The sequence below is a fragment of the Martes martes genome (assembly GCF_963455335.1).
Source record: "Martes martes genome assembly, chromosome: 1".
NCBI lineage: Eukaryota > Metazoa > Chordata > Mammalia > Carnivora > Mustelidae > Martes > Martes martes.
Genome location: NC_137888.1, coordinates 186,219,356 through 186,235,570, shown reverse-complemented (window position 1 = coordinate 186,235,570; position 16,215 = coordinate 186,219,356). Strand labels below are relative to the sequence as shown.

The 16,215-nt window shown below is 42.9% G+C and overlaps 1 protein-coding gene across 1 annotated transcript; it reads left to right on the top strand.

Moving 5' to 3' along the window:
• Positions 1-761: 761 nt before the first annotated feature.
• On the top strand, positions 762-14,845 carry SNTN (sentan, cilia apical structure protein; the record flags this gene model as incomplete). The annotated part of the gene is made up of 4 exons (XM_080813121.1): positions 762-871; positions 3,097-3,131; positions 10,282-10,421; positions 14,687-14,845. 4 exons carry the CDS (start codon positions 762-764, stop codon positions 14,843-14,845), a joined length of 444 nt encoding a protein of 147 aa, XP_080669247.1.
• Between the last annotated feature and the right edge of the window lie 1,370 nt (positions 14,846-16,215).

The window sequence follows — 16,215 nt, the reverse complement described above, 5'->3', positions numbered from 1 at the left end:
GCTAACACAAGAGAAGTGGGCTTCCCACCAGTCTCTCTGCATTTATACTGTCCATCTCTATAAACCATTATTCACATTGAAGCCAGAGTGATGTTGCCAAAATGTAAATCTGACTTTATTACCTTCCTTGCTTAAAATCCACGAATGCTTTCCTATTCTTTTGACATAGAGTAAAAATCCCCGACTGTGACCTACAAGCTTTTGCACGGTCCTATCCAGCACGCCCTCCCTTCCGCCTCAGCTGGAGCTTTACTCCCGGTCAGCCTCTCTGGTCCAGACACATGGACCTTTCCTTCAGTCCCTCCTGATCACCACACTCCTTCCTGCCCCCGAGATTAGTACAAGTTGTTCCTTCTGCCCATGATGGGGATCCTTGGCCCTTCATCTACTTCACTCCTACTCATCATCAAACACCACTTCCCCAGGGATGCCTCCCTGATCTCCCTGACTGACACCAATCTCACAGTATCCCCTCGCATGGGTGTGACTTTTTTCATGTGATCACTTGTTTAATATCCGTCTTTCTCACTAAGTTGTCTGTGATCAGGGCCCATGTCTGATTTTGCTCACTGTTGTGTCTCCAGCACCTTGCTCAAATATTTGCTGAATGCATGAATGGTTTAATGTCCACATACAATAACACCAGCAAAAAGCTCTTCTAAAAGTGCCTTATATAGTTGTCATGGAGTGAACAACAACAGTAACAGTGGGTAAGTGACCGTTGCTTAGGAAGAACCAACACACAAACAGGAGACCAGAGTATGTGTGGCTGTATGCACAGTAGCCGGGACCAGGCACTCCACTTGGAAGGGGACCCCGGTCTTTCTGCAGCCCCAACATCTACTTTAGCACCTAGGAAAATGCCCAAAAGGTCAGTGGCACGTGGGTGGCTCTCCTTTACTGAGTTTCCTTTAAGCTTGCAGGTGCATTTCCAAAGAGTTCTTGTCCACTTGACGGTCAAGATGTCGCAAGTTTGGTGCTTAGTACTCACCCTGATCCTGCTTTAAGCTGAATTGGAGAAAGGGAACAAATGGGCAGCTTTGATGGCAAACTGAAAAGATGATAAAATTCACACAAATATCTTTGACTGCCTCTTGAGAAACATCTGTATATCAAAATTAGCAAGGATTTTTAACTGTACACAAATTCTTTGAAATGATTCATGACAGAGGAAACTGTTTCATATCATTCAACTGTGTCAAATTATAGCTAATAAATTAAAAATATTCTTTCTCATGTAATGTTATTAGGAGATGTTCTGTAGTTCAAAAAACTTTCTTGAGCACTTACCAAGTGCTAGGTAGTACTCTACCTGGTAGGGAAGGTTTTGAGATAAATTGCATAGCTCGTGCTGTCAAAGGCCTCGCAGACTAATGGAGATTATGGCAATAGAATATAACAGGGGCAGAAAAAAAAAAGAAGAAAAAAATAAAGTGACACAAGCCATGTGCAGGTGCACTGTAGCCAAAGTGAAAAGATGCCACATTGTATAAAGAAGATAATAATGGTGCAGAGTTTCTAGAAAACTCACCAAGGAAAAACTTGGTCTCTAGTTTCTAGAACCTTTCTTTCTAGAAACTTGGTTTCTGGAAAACTCACCAGGGAAACTCACCAAGGAGAACATAAAAGACCTAAAAAATCATAGAGTCCGCAGGGTGCCTGGGTGGTGCCATTGGTTGAGCATCCAATGTTTAGTTTCAGCTCAGCTGATCTCGGGGTTGTAAGACCGAGCTCTGCATGGAGCCCTGTGTGGAGCCCCACACTCAGTGTGGGGTCTGCTTGAGACTCTCTCTCCCTCTCCCTCTACCCCATCCCCTGCTCTCTCTTTCACTCAAATAAAAATAAATAAATCCTTAAAAAATATTATAGAGTTCAGCTTCCTAATTTCACAAATAAGAAAAATGAGCCCCTCCCCAGGCCTCACCCCGCTGAGGTGATGAGGTTTTGATTAGTTCATGCCAAATCCAGATCTTGAACCCAAAAGTTTCCTTTAAGGAATTGTCAAAGATGTAACCCAGTACTACTGTTCTTATTGGCTTTCTCAAAAACCATTCCAGCCATTGTGGGTTGAGATATCAAGCAAACTTTGATTTGCAGTTGGTAGGGGATCAAGATACATCTTCCTGCCTCCCTTCTGGCCCCTTATCCAATTTCTTTCTGCTATATCAGGTGAAATAACTTTCCCAAATGCAAATCTGACCATGCCATTGCTCTGTATTGAATTACCTCCTTATAATCTGTTTGCTGCACTAGATTTTAAGCCCCAAGAGTGTAGGAACAGATGCTTCCCACCCCCAGCTCAGAACCTAGATTCTCAGGTAGGCTAAACTACTGGAACAAATAAATAAACTTCAAATCCTTAGTGTTTTGTGACACAAGAAGTTATTGATTTATTTATTTTTTACTTTTTTGTGTGATAGTCTGGAGCCAGGGTTCTAGATCTGTGGCCGATTTACTCCATGTAGCCTTGTAGGGACCCAGGATGTCAGTGATGCTTGTGGTTTTAACATGTGGCTTCCAAAGAGTCCTGGATAATTTCTATGTTAGTCAGGTGGAAATGGGAAAGAACAGAGAAGAGCTTACATGGAAGGTGACCACGCTTTTCTACTCCTTTTCCATTGGAGGGACTTTAGTCCTGACATAAATGCAAGGAAGCCTAGGATGTGTGGGCTCCACACACTTGAGTACTACTTTCCTACATGGCAAGGAGAAAAAGGGGTTTGAAAGACAAATGGTGTTCCACTAGAAGGTTCGCTGAAGGTTTACTGAAAATAAGTGAATTTTTAAATCATTGTATGGCTTTATTTTATTTTTTAAAGATTTGTTTAATTAATTGATTAATTAACTAATAGCATGTGTGAGCAGGGAGAGGGGCAGAGGGAGAGGGAGACAGAGAATCCCGAGCTGACTCCGCACTAAGCGCAGTGCCCGACATGGGGCTTGACCTCGTGACCCTGAGATCATGACCTGAGCCGAAATCAGAAGTCCCACCTGTAAAAACTGAGCCAGCCAGGTGTCCCTGTATTGCTTTACTTTAGACGCAGAGATGAATACCCACGCTCCAAAATCATTATGTTTCTTTCATTTTGTTGGCAGGGTTTCAGTATCGAAACAACTGGCTTCAATAGAAGGTAAGACACAGGGTGGCTGCAATGTACGTATTTCTCCTCTACCACGACAGCGCACGGAGAATTAAAAACAACAGGACATCAAAGAATGCCAGAGATGTGAGAGAACCTGTGGGTACATCATCAAAGATTCATCATGTTCTTTTTAAAGACTTGAGAACTGAGGTCCAGTGACAGGAATGAGTTTATCCAAACTCAGTCCATGCGAGGCCAAGCTCAGAGGAGAGCCTGGGTCCTCCGACCCCTAATTCAGGGTGCTTCCCATGTGCCCAGCTGCCTCTCTATGGGCAGCATCCTCAGGCTGTCCAGAGCAAGACCATCAATATCTAAGTCATAATTGATCACTGGACTCAGAATGCAATCAACCTCCAACTGCATCTGTTGATGGAGTGAAAACACAGTGGCCAACTCTCAAAATGTAAATATTTGCCCTCAAAATTCTATGTTATAGGTAAAATATTTTTCGAGCTAATAATATTGCCATAGAAAGAACAATATAAGAAAAAGACTACTCATATACTTGGATCATTATCTAATTCCAAAATCTGTGGCTTTAAAATATTTACAGAGTAAGAAGCACAAATGGGTATTTACTATGTTGCAATTGTTTTTCTTCCTGGAGGGCTGGCCAATGTCTCCAAAGGAGACTCTGTGTTTTTACTGAAATAAATCTCCATTATGATGAAACTATTATTTTTATACTGTCACAATAAGAAAACAGTGATTTCTGTTTTATAATTTAAACAATTTTGGATACTTTTGATAAATATCCCACCACATGGCTAATACAACCTATCCCTTCTAAGAGGTTGAGGGGGGTTGTAACTCTCTCCATCACCCTCACTGCCCCTGAACAGACACACACACACACACACACACACACACACACACACACACACACACCATTCCCAGCACCAGACTCCTTACCCTGGACCGTTGGACCACATTTACTCCCACACCTTGAAAAAACACAGGATAAACATAGTTCCTCTTCCCAGAATGTGTTTTATTCAATGACAAGTAGTTTTAAATGTTATCCATTGAAATAAGACATGGATAGAGCATGGAATAGAGGTCAATATGAACTCCCATTTTCTCTGCTGGCTGCTTGGGCCTGTGCCCTTGATCTCTTTAGGGTGGGAACAAGAGATGAGTACATATTTGCCTCTAGCCTCTAAGACAGTTTTGTAGCAGGGAAGTTTGAGAAGCATTAGCGTGTTGGGGAAACTACTGACCTAGAGAGAAAAGAACAGAGACCTGGTTTTCCACCCTGCCATGTACTACTGATATGAACTTGGACAAACTGCTTCTCTCCGGCGGGTCTTCATTTCTCCATTTACAAAGATAACTAATATTAGGAAAAGTTCTAAAATGAGGTGATTCTGACACCTTGCCACACCGAGAGTTGGTTTCTATGACTCTGAAGTGTCAGGAATTCGCTAGATCTAACATGTGGAGCTCAGCGCCACGTTCCAGGGCAGGTAAGGGGAAAGAAGCAGAGGATGGCTCCAATGTTCCAACCAGCTCAGTTTAACACACATCCCCTGAGGTGTGTAACACGCCAGGGCCGGGAAATGAGTGAAGAGATAACTACAACATATCTCAATAATTTGTTTAGATGGATCGCATGTTGAAATGACAGTATTTCTGATCCATTGGGTTACATAAACTGGGTTATGAAAGTGATTTTGTATGTTTCTTCTCACCCTTTTAACGGGGCTGCTGGTAAGATTAGATTATCATGATGGCTCACGTGACATTTCTTTTGGGCAGCTCTGATCTAGAAGGAAATTCAAACAGATCAGCTGTGTTTTGGTGTGAGGGTTACGATAAGTCTGTGTTTGGGGAAGTAGAGAAACACAAAGGAGGAACCCGTTGCCCATTCTGGGGGTTTGGGAAAGAGTCCTACCGAATGCACTGCCTGAGAAACAGTACAGAGAGGTCGTGTGCCTCATGGTGAGGCACCAGCCTGGCTGTGTGAACTTGAACAAGCTAATTACCTTTGTGAGCCTCTGTTTCCTCATCTGCAAAGTGGCGAAGATGTGTGAAACCACCTTGGAAGCCTGCTGTTAAGAGTTCAGTGAGTCAAAAAAAAAAAAAAAAAAAAGAGTTCAGTGAGTCAAATCCTGCGTATCCTAGGGGAGAACGGCTAGCATGTAGAATACTAGCTCTGTAATTGTTCATTTCAATTGTCTTCTAGAACTTAAGCACCAAATTAAGAATTGCTTTCTTGATACCGCTCACTGTTCCATCCCCAGAACTAGGACAGAGCCTGGCAATAAGTATTTGCCAAAAAATACTTGTTGGAATGGAGTAAAGGGACTACACACAGTTTAGTATTATTAAAACATGAAAAGTGAGGTAGGAAACAGCAGGAGAGGCCGACACAAAGTGCCCCATTTAACACCCTCTCTCACACGCCCCTTCCAGAGGCAGGACAGCTGATAAAAGATGCCAAAAGAGAAACATCAACCCCTTGGGTTTTTAATAGGACTTAGCCCTTTACAATATGCTTTCACATATTTGCTCACAACTCTGTGAGGGAGACGGGGCAAGAATTAAAAGGCAACATGCTGAGTTTATTAAGGGAAGAACCCGACCATAAAAACAGGAAACCAAAACACCTCTGCAAACTATCATGAGTGTTGGTAGGACAACCAAGAGCACCTCGTTATCCTTTATTTGTAGTATTTTCTAGTTCACTTTGTACCATGAACATATGCTATTTCATAGTCAGGGAAAAAAGCCTGCTGGGGTTAAAAGAATGGCAGAGAAGGAAGAGGAGTCGGCTCGCCCAGATGGAGTCCCCCATTAGATTGCAGATGGACCTGAACTTCCGGGGGGGTGTGGGGGAGGGGCTGGACAATGTCTGGATCCCACAGCCTCTGTGGAGATGGCCTTACAAAGAGAGACTCCAAAGCGGCAGGTCTCTCTATGGTCTTTGAAGTCACGCAGACTTTCAAATCCTTCGTCTGTCTCTTTTGAGCAATGTGACCTTAAAACTCTTAATCTCTCCATGTGTCAATTTCCCATATGTAAAACTGAGACACAAATAGTACCTACCTCTATGGGTTTTACTAAGCATTAAATAAGATTATGTTGGAAAAGCATCTGGCACCCAGTAAACAAGGAAGGTGTCTGTCATCATTTGCAAGCTCGCTTATGGCTTGCAAATATACCCCTTCCTTGCCAGAAAGGCAGAGCCTGGAGAGCACGAGGCCACTGTCCCCGTGACCCAGTAGAGCAGCTCATACAGGGCTGCTCTCCATGTTGTAGCTGCCCCAGGGCGGTATGCCCGGTTCCTCAGGTCCTTCTTCGGGCTTCTTTGCACCCTTCCCGTTTTGTTCTCCATGCCATGGCCAAAGCGATGTCTCAAAAAAAAAACAAGATCATGGCAGCCCCTCTGAGCCTTCCCAAGTTACTCTTGGTTATTAATTAATAAATTAACTGGCCAAAATTACAGAAGGAATATTTACCTATTAAAGAATTAAGGTATTTCCTCTAAGCAATGGGCTTCTTAAAGACAGAATAAATAGAGTTTATTCTTCAGCCACTTAAATTCAAGGTTACCACTTTATTGCATCCCACCACCTCCAACACACACACACCCCAGGGAAGGCAGGTAGACACAAGCTAGAAGAATATGCTCATTTCCTGGGATTACTGATGGGCAGCAAAGTGCTGGGTAATTGAGAATCTCGATTCTAACTGTGGGACATGGATGGGACTGGAAGAGATTATGCTGAGTGAAATAAGTCAAGCAGAGAGAGTTAAGTATCATATGGTTTCACTTACTTGTGGAGCATAAGGAATAACACGGAAGACATTGGGAGATGGAGAGGAGTGAGTTGGGGGAAATCGGAGGGGGAGACGAAGCACGAGAGACTGTGGACTCTGAGAAACAAACTGAGGGTTTTGGAGGAGAGGAGGTGCGGGGTTGGGTGAGCCTGGTGGTGGGTATTAAGGAGGGCACAGATCGCATGGAGCACTGGAGGTGGTGCATAAACAATGAATGCTGGAACACCGAAAAGAAATATAATAAAATGGAAAAAAAAAATTCTAACCATGGGTTTCGTGAGTGTGGCAGAGAGGAAGGGAAGAAGAGGAAGAGGAGGTTAAGGATGGGGGGAAAGAACTAAAAATCAAATCCAAAGAAGCAGGGAATGTTCCGAGGCTGGAGCTCGAGGCTCCACTGGGCAAGCAGACGGAAGTGGGAAAGGTCAGGCTCAAGACATCGGCAGTGAGACCGAGGAGCAGAAACTAGGAAGGAAATCAGGGAGGAAGAAGCTGAGGATACAGGTTTGCAGACATTCATCCCACAAATATATGTGAAGCACCTGCCACGTGCCAGGCATTATTCTAAACATCGCAGGTTCCACAGAACACAAGACATGCAAACCAAACACAAACACAAAAACAAAACCCCCAAACAAAAAAACCCTATCTTCATGAGGCTTATGTTTCCCACATGGATTCCAATTCAGGCTCTACCACTCAGTAGTAGTGTGTCCTCAGCAAGAGCACATCCTCCCGCCATCTGTAAAGTGGTAGACGATGGAGATACGTACTATGCCTGAGCTGGCAAAGTCGACATAGCAAACATATCAATTCTCCTCAAATTTTTCTTAAGATTTATTGCAAGCCCGGGGCACCTGGGTGGCTCAGTGGGTTAAGCCTCTGCCTTCGGCTCAGGTCATGATCTCAGGGACCTGGGATCGAGCCCTGCATTGGGCTCTCTGCTCAGCAGGGAGCCTGCTTCCTTCTCTCTCTCTCTGCCTACCTCTCTGCCTACTTGTGATCTCTGTCTGTCAAATAAATAAATAAATAAAATCTTTTTAAAAAATTAAAAATTAAAAAAAAATTATTGCAAGCCCTATAGATACACAGAAAGGAAAAAGGCCCAGAGTAGCCAAAATTGTTTTGAAAAAGGAGAAAGTGGGGGACTCACTATATGGCTACAGGAATCAAAACAGTGGGCTGCTGAGAGAGGGTCAGGTGCACAGATCGATAGAACAGAATAGGGAACCCAGAGACTGACCTATACAAAAACGCCCAACTGATTTTTGATAAAGAGAGAGGGAAGATACTATTTTTAACAACTGATAGAGGAGCAGGTGGTCATCCATGTTAAAAAAAAAAAAAATGAACCCCTACCTCCGTCTCACACCTGCTGCAAAAATGAATTCAGCGTGGACCATGGATTTAAACGCAGGCCCTAAGATTATAAAACTTCTCATTTCACGTGGGATAAATTTTTCGTAAGAGGAAAAAATCGGTAAATGAGACTTCATAAAAAATTAGAAACTATTCCCGCACAAAAGATCTCAATTGAAAATATTAAAAAATAAACCAACAATGGACAGAGTAGAAGAAAATATTTTCGAAGGAAAGTCCGATTCCTTTCCAGGAGCTCTAAGTTCTGCATGGGCCAGTCCCACCTTCTTTCCTAATCAGACACCCTTCTCAGTTCCCGCCACAGTTATCTCCTCCCAGCCCCCACAACATGCCAGACTCCTTCTGATCTGAGCCTTCACGTCTTCTGCTCCCTGAGCCTGGGACATCTGGCACAGTCCTACTCCCAACCTGACTCTCCCCAACCAACGCTTCTACAGGGCAGGATCTTTCTCATCCATTTTAGGTTTTAGCATAAATGTTCGTGTATTCTCAGAGACCTCCGAGATCTGCTACCTAAGTAGTTTTCCTCCCACATATATTTATTTTATTTTTTCTGTCTCTGTGCCTTCTTTGCTCATATATCACAAGCTGTAAATATGTATAATATATATACATATGGACAAATAATTATTGAATATATATTAAAAACAAATATATATGTATTCTCTTCTTGATTATTGCTTATTATCTCTCTAGATTGTAAAGTAGATTGTAAGAGGACGAGACCACATCCGGTTGTGTCACTTCTGGGTGCTGAGTCCCTTAGGAAAATGCCAGAAATGTAGTAAGGGCTCAATACAAAAGTTGTGTTATCCTGTCTGATCATCATTCTTTGTATCGACAATTGTTACACATGATCCAGGCTAAAAGCCATAAGATTTTGTTTTTCTTTTCTGTTCTTCTTCATTCATCAAACAGCATGTACAAGCACTTACTACATAGCAGGGATTTGTGCCCCTGGGAATATAAGGAGAAAGAAAGGTAGGATCCCTGACCTCATGGAGCTTGCATTTGAGTTGAGAAGAAAGACTATTAAAAATGCAGTAACTGTAATATGTGAGAAGTTCTATAATATAGGATGTGCTAGGGCCCAAGAAGATAGAGAACACCTGAATTTTCTCCACTGTACCTTGTGCAGTTCTCAGTGCTCACTGGGTGCTACCCACTGCAGAGGAATGAGTTAGCACCACCCTTTCAAGGAGTTTAAACCAGAGAGACCAGCTGGGAAATCACTATGTCCTGGGCTGAGTCAAAGGGCTTCCCTTGTCCATCTTGATAGTAAAGAACCTGCTTTGGATGTAATCCTCCTTTATCACACTGATGGGAGGTGACACTTCGATTGACATAGAATGTAAATTCCACAAGAGCAGGACCTTCTCTTACTCGATGCGGTACCCTCAATGCCAGAGACCGAGCCTAGCACATAGTAGGTACCCCTTAAATATTTTATAGATCAGAAAACCAACACTGAGAGAGGTGAGGTGTTTTCTCAAGGTCACATGACAAAGAGGTGGGAAACCTCATCCTGATTCTACTGATTCTTATTGTCCCTGAAGAAAGTTTTTTTGTTTGTTTGTTTGTTTGTTTGTTTAGATTTTTATGTATTTATTTAACAGAGATCACAAGTAGGCAGAGAGGCAAGCAGATAGAAAGAGGGAAGCAGGTCCCCTGCCGAGCAGAGAGCCCCATGCAAGGCTTGATCCCAGGACCCTGAGATCATGGCCCGAGCTGAAGGCAGAGGCTTAACCCGCTGAGCTGCCCAGGTCCCCCCTGAAGAAAGTTTTGTTTCCATTGTTTAAAGATCCAGGACCAGATGTTTCTATATTCCACTCCCTGGTAGAGGGCAAAGAATCCAAGGACAGGGCCGCATTGACATACATCTTCCAATCCTATGCCCCCGGGTTCCCTTGGAAAATATAACCTCATGTCTGGGGAAGAGTCATTCCTAACCTAGACTACATGACTTCTTCCCTTACAGCTCTTAAGAAGGGCTCAGATCTGGAAAAAGCCATTGCCACCATCGCATTGATCTTCAGAAACTCTTCTGACCCCGATGGGAAACTTGGAAAAGCTACTGCCAAAAATCTGCTGCAAACGCAATTTAGGAATTTCACAGAGGTGAGTGAATTAACAGGCATTAAGAAACAGGGACCACACCATAATGGCGGGCCCAAGAGCTAGCAATCGTGTTGTTTCATTCAACAAATATTTAATGAAGACCTACCATATGTCAGGGAGTGAGCTGAGTACTGGAGTTAATGCAATGGACAATCCAGCAATCTAACAATCCTGCAGAGCAGAGAAACATGCTGAAAAAGAAATAAGAAATGTTCAAATAACCATGAAACAGGAGAGCATGCACTGAAAGAATAAAAAAGAGGGACCATCTTGGAGCAGTCGGTCCAAGAAGTACTCCTGGAAAACAAAGGTATAGCTGAGAGCTGAAGAATGAGCAAGAGTTAGTAATGCCAGGGAGGTGGGTGAGAGCTGAGAATGATAGCATGCCACGCAGAGGGAATGGTATATGCAAAGCCTATAAGGCAGGTCGAAGACCTGGGAGGGCTGGGGAAGTAGTTGGTGAGAAGGGAGAGGAAAGTAGGAAGCACTAGAGATAGGCTGAGGAGGTAGACAGAAGCCAAATTACAGAGGCACCACCTGAGGGCAGAAGGAAGCCAGGAACCATCTCTAAGTCCAGGACTAAGAAGTTACACCACCTGCAGATGGAACTGGAGTTGGGATGGGGAAAGAACAAAGAGGGAGTGTGAGGAAGCATCCAAACCAAGGACAAGGATGGTTGGGACTAAGGTGGTGAACAGGAGAGACATCTGGAAGGTGGAATGAACAGGATCCGATAACTGATTGCCTATAGGGTTGAAGGACAGGAGAAGCAAATGATGACATCCCACTTTCTGACCTTGGGAAGAACGGGGTGGTGGCCTTATTCCCAGAGAAGACAACGATTGGGAGATTAAGCAGGTTTGAGGTGAGGTGGGGTTGGGGGGGGAGAGGTGATGAGTTCCATCAGAATGTGTCAATTTTAAGATGTCCATGAAACATACCAGAGGAGAAGGAGAGGAACAGGACATATGACTTGGGCGATCAGAATAGAGATTTGTGTTGGCAATAGAGAAGTCAGAGTTAGCAGTAGATAAAGAGTCCCCAACCTAAATTACCTACAGGCATATTCCCCAACCTACAGTCCCTTGAATACCTTCGGTATTTCCCCCCTATCTGCCTATAGCCTGTACGATAATTCACTTGGAACTTTTTCTTTAACTCTCCACTTAATTAAATTTATAGGAATACGTTAGCGCTATTGCAAATGTTAATTCAGTGGGTAAAAGTGGAAGGTAATAAAAGAATAGATGACTATTAACTTGTATTTAATATTTATTCCTGCATCACCTAAAACCACGTTATATTCTACAAAATGTGTAAGAAGAAAAGAGGGGCTCACTCAGAGTCTAGTTCACCAATATTTTTGGGTAGGGAGAGTAAGAAAAAACTTAAAAGAAAGTAGTCTCTAAGGTGCTATGTGTGTTCTGAGTTATTAAAAAGATAGGTATTATAATTGCATTAAAATATAAATGTATGGGGTTTTGTATATGACAGTTACATTGGGTGTCATCCACTGGGGGAAAGCTGGGTCAAGGGACAACATCCTGTGAATCTTCGATTATTTTAAAACACTGTATGAGAAATCAACCTTGGTTTTGGATCCACGAATAAGTGATTTTTTTTAAAAAAACCCAATTTCACTGAAACAGACTAGAACGGTGGTTGCCAGGGGCTGGGGGAGGGGGAAGTGAAGCGATGTAGGTCAAAGGACACACATTTTCCATTACAAGAAGAATAAGTATCATTTGTATTATTCTTTGATTTTTTTTTTTAAAGATTTTATTTTTTATTTATTTGACAGAGAGAGAGATAGAATCACAAGTAGGCAGAGCAGCAGGCAGAGAGAGAGGGAGAAGCAGGCTCCCCACTGAGCAGAGAGCCCGATGCGGGGCTTGATCCCAGGACCCTGAGATCATGACCTGAGCCGAAGGCAGAGGCTTAACCCACTGAGCCACCCAGGTGCCCCTGATTTTTTTTTTAAGAAAGACTTTTTCAGCCAGAATTATCAGGCAGAATTTGACAAGTGGTAAAAAGTTCTAGGGAGTCTTTAAGGAAGGCGTGGGTGAGTAAATCCTATAACATTTGCCTGCATCAGAGGCCTAGAGAAATGACAAATTCCAGAGAGAAAAAGGCCTCCTAGCTGACGGCTGGGCAGTTCCTCAGAGAGCTTCTAACCAGCATGAAAAGGAGCACCTAGCAGAGGGTCATTCTGATGTCCAGTCGTCCCCCTTATGTGTGTGGATACTGCCCAGACCCCCGTGGATGCCTGAACCCAGAGACAGACTGCTTCTCCCTCTGCACACAGAGGCTAGGAAGTAGTTGGTGAGAAGGGAGACGACAGTAGCAGGCACTGCAGGGGACTCGGGGGCATTCTCAGTATTAATGGCAATAAGCTTCATTTCGCACAAGCAAACGTGGAGTCATGTCGGAATGCTGCCTGGGACCCGGCACCCAGCGCTGTGAGATTCCTTAAGGCAGGCAGGGGTACCCGAGTCCATGCCTAAAGATGGCGGCCCCTTAGTTCCTAACCGGGCTTTCCCCTGCATCCCCATGTGGAGTGGGGATATCTCTAGATATAGATCTCTCTATTCTGGTGAATAGAGATGGATCTTTGGGCTGAGGCCTGGGTTCTGAGGGAACATCTCCTTTCTCACAAGCCTAACATAATTTGGGGGATCTTGACCCTCTATATCAGTTGTTTATAATAAAACTGAACATTTAAATGCACTATTAAGAAGACACAAAAATGAGGGGCTTCTGGGTGTCTCAGTTGGTTAAGCTGGGGACTCTTGGATTTGGCTCAGGTCCTGATCTCATGGCTTACGAGTCGAGCCCCAGCTTGGGCTCCCTGTTCAGTAGGAGTCTGCCTGGATATTCTCTCCTTCTGCTTTCTCTCCCACTCGTGCAAGTGCACACTTTCTCACTTCCAAATAAATAAATCTTCAGAAGAAGACGGTGAAGAGGAGGAGGAAGAAGAAGAAACAGAACAAGACCTGGGTCAGCTCCTGTGCTCTTTCAAAATGCGGGAAAAAGAGAGAGATCTGGCACACCTGCATGATCCAGTCGATTAAGCCTCCAACTGTGGCTCAGGTCGTGATCTCGGTGCCCTGGGATTGAGCCCCGTGGTGGGTCCACATTATCAGGGAGTCTGTTTGAGGATTCTCTCCCTCTCCCCCTGCTCGTGCTTGCTCTCCCTCCCTCAGACAAATAATTAAATTTTAAAGAGAAAGAGACATCTACAGCCACCACTGACATTTGAGCAGTGTGCCATTCCACTGGTAAGTAATCCTATCTCTGCCTTGGATCTGACCCTTTCAAAATAGCACTGAGCTGTCCTGCAGTGAGGCAGGGGAAGCTCCTCTTGCCCTCACGGTTAGGTGGGACCTCCTGAGAGAAGCAAGAGCCCAGGGAAACAAGAATGGTCAAGCCTGTAAGAGGAATGTATCATCATTCCTAAAGGGCCTTAGTTATTGCTGTGATGGCTTTTTACAGCTAGCACATGGGTGAGCATTTGGGGTTGAACTAAATGCAAACATAGCTCAGAATAACAGAGAATCAAATGACCTTGATGTTTTTAATGCCGCTTGGGAAGATATTTCACAAGCTGTGGTTGGAAACTAAAAAGCCTCTCCGTGTATGTACTACTCATGTGTTTTTCCTTCAATCTATTTACGAGGACTGTGGACTTGGGGGTGATTTATGATCAAACTAAAAGCTGAACAATTTTGCAAAGCACAGATTTTCTATTAGCATTTTTATTTCGTATATCTGGACAAATTTATTGTTCAGTGCAACACAGAATGAATACTTCCCATAACAGAGATTGTATTAAAAAAAAAACAGATTATGTTTTGAAATTCTGAAAACGTAACGTATCTGTGTTTCTAGAGAGGCAGATAGCTTAGCAGTTAAAAGTATGGGCCCCAGGATCAGAAAGTCAAGACTATGAATCTGGGCTCCATACCAATAGCTGCCTAGGTTGGGGCAAGTTACTCAATTCTCACTGAATCTCTGGTGCCCATCTGTAAAATGGGGATAATAATAGCGTTTTCAATAAGGTCACCATGGAAATTCAGTGAAATAACCTATGAAAAGATATAACACAAGGTTCAACTAGTAGCACTAGTAACAACTTGACATGACATTAATAACATGTTATAACACATTACAAAAACATGTTAATAACATGTTTCTTATTGCTTGTTTTCTGTAAAACCAATGTGGCAAAAATGAATTTGGTTTTCACTTCTTCTTTATTCTCACAGGGACAAGAAACCAAACTCAAATACCAAGACCTCCTTTCTGAACTCGACGAGCACACTGAAAATAAGCTTGATTTTGAGGATTTCATGATTTTGCTCTTAAGCCTCACTGTAATTTCAGATTTGTTGCAAAATATATGGAGTGTAAAAACCGTGAATTAAATAGCTTTAAATGTGCAGTTAAACAAAATAATGGCACTAGACAGTGTTAAATGTTTAAGGATTTTTTTCTGTTTTATTTTTAATTAATTGAGCCTACTGATCATGAATTTGGAATGGCCTGGGATGGTTCTGATTGCTAATATTTGGATCCAATGCAACTCCAAAAGTCCATGCATACTCTTTAGGATGTTTGAATAGTATAGTATCTGGGTCCTTTACAATAGATTTGATACCACTGAATATCAAATTGTTTTTGCTTAGTCAATAGAGACTTAGAACACTTTCCTTATAGTCATTGACTTATTCATTCATTCATTTTATTAACTGATGTTTGTTGAGCGTCTACCTGATGGTACTGCTAAAGATACAGTAATGAACTAGCTACATACTCTGTACCCTCAGACGTGATTACAGAAGTCTAGCAGAAAAGGTGGACACTTAACACTGTATTAGTCAATTGCAAATACAGTATAATTATAATCATGATAAGGGCACCAGGATACTAAAGAGTTCATTACCGGACATGGGCTCAAAGGTCAGAGAAACTTTATTGACATTCTGCAAAAGGCAAAACTACCCAGAGAGGCGAGAGATTAGTGGTTGCCAAAACCGTGGGAGGGAAGTGAAGTTGTTCACAAACGGGCACAAAAGAACTTTCAGGAGGGATGGCAATGTTTTATATCTTGATTGTGGTGGTGGCTACATGACTGTACACTTTTGTCAAACTCTTAGAACTGTATACTAAGTAAAAAGGATGAATTTTACTGTATGTGAATTATACCTAAGTAAACACGACTTAAAACCAAAACACCCCAATATCCTCGCAATGTCTGCCAACTCTTTGTTGCCAATCAACAACTTTCTGAGAGTATCTTCTAAAAGCGGGTATGTTTCAAGGACCTACATCCCCTATGTCCATGCCTGTGTTCCTGAGTTTGAATCACACACATACACACACACGTTAGTGCCTGAGCCTTTAAGACAGACTTCCACAAAGACATTTACTCATTTAAAATTACTATAACTTCCAAAATCCCTCCCCCTCACCTTGCCTTTTCTTCCTAGCTCAACACTGTAAGCCTCACATACATATGTGAAGAACCCCTTTCAGGAGGCAGACCTTGACCCTTGGTCTCACCCTGTAGCATTCCCAACCCACCGAGACCCAATCCCTTGGCCCTTTCCACTTTTCAAACCTCAGACATTCTAAGTGTAAGAAAAAGCTCCAGACTTTACCTTCTATCACCATTTTAAGAGGAAGTACAAGTGTTCAACAGGGCTCATGCTAAGCGTCAGGCACCGTTTTAGGGGCTTTACAAATAATAACGCATTTAACCCCCATAACAACCCTCTGAGGTAGGTATTAGTAT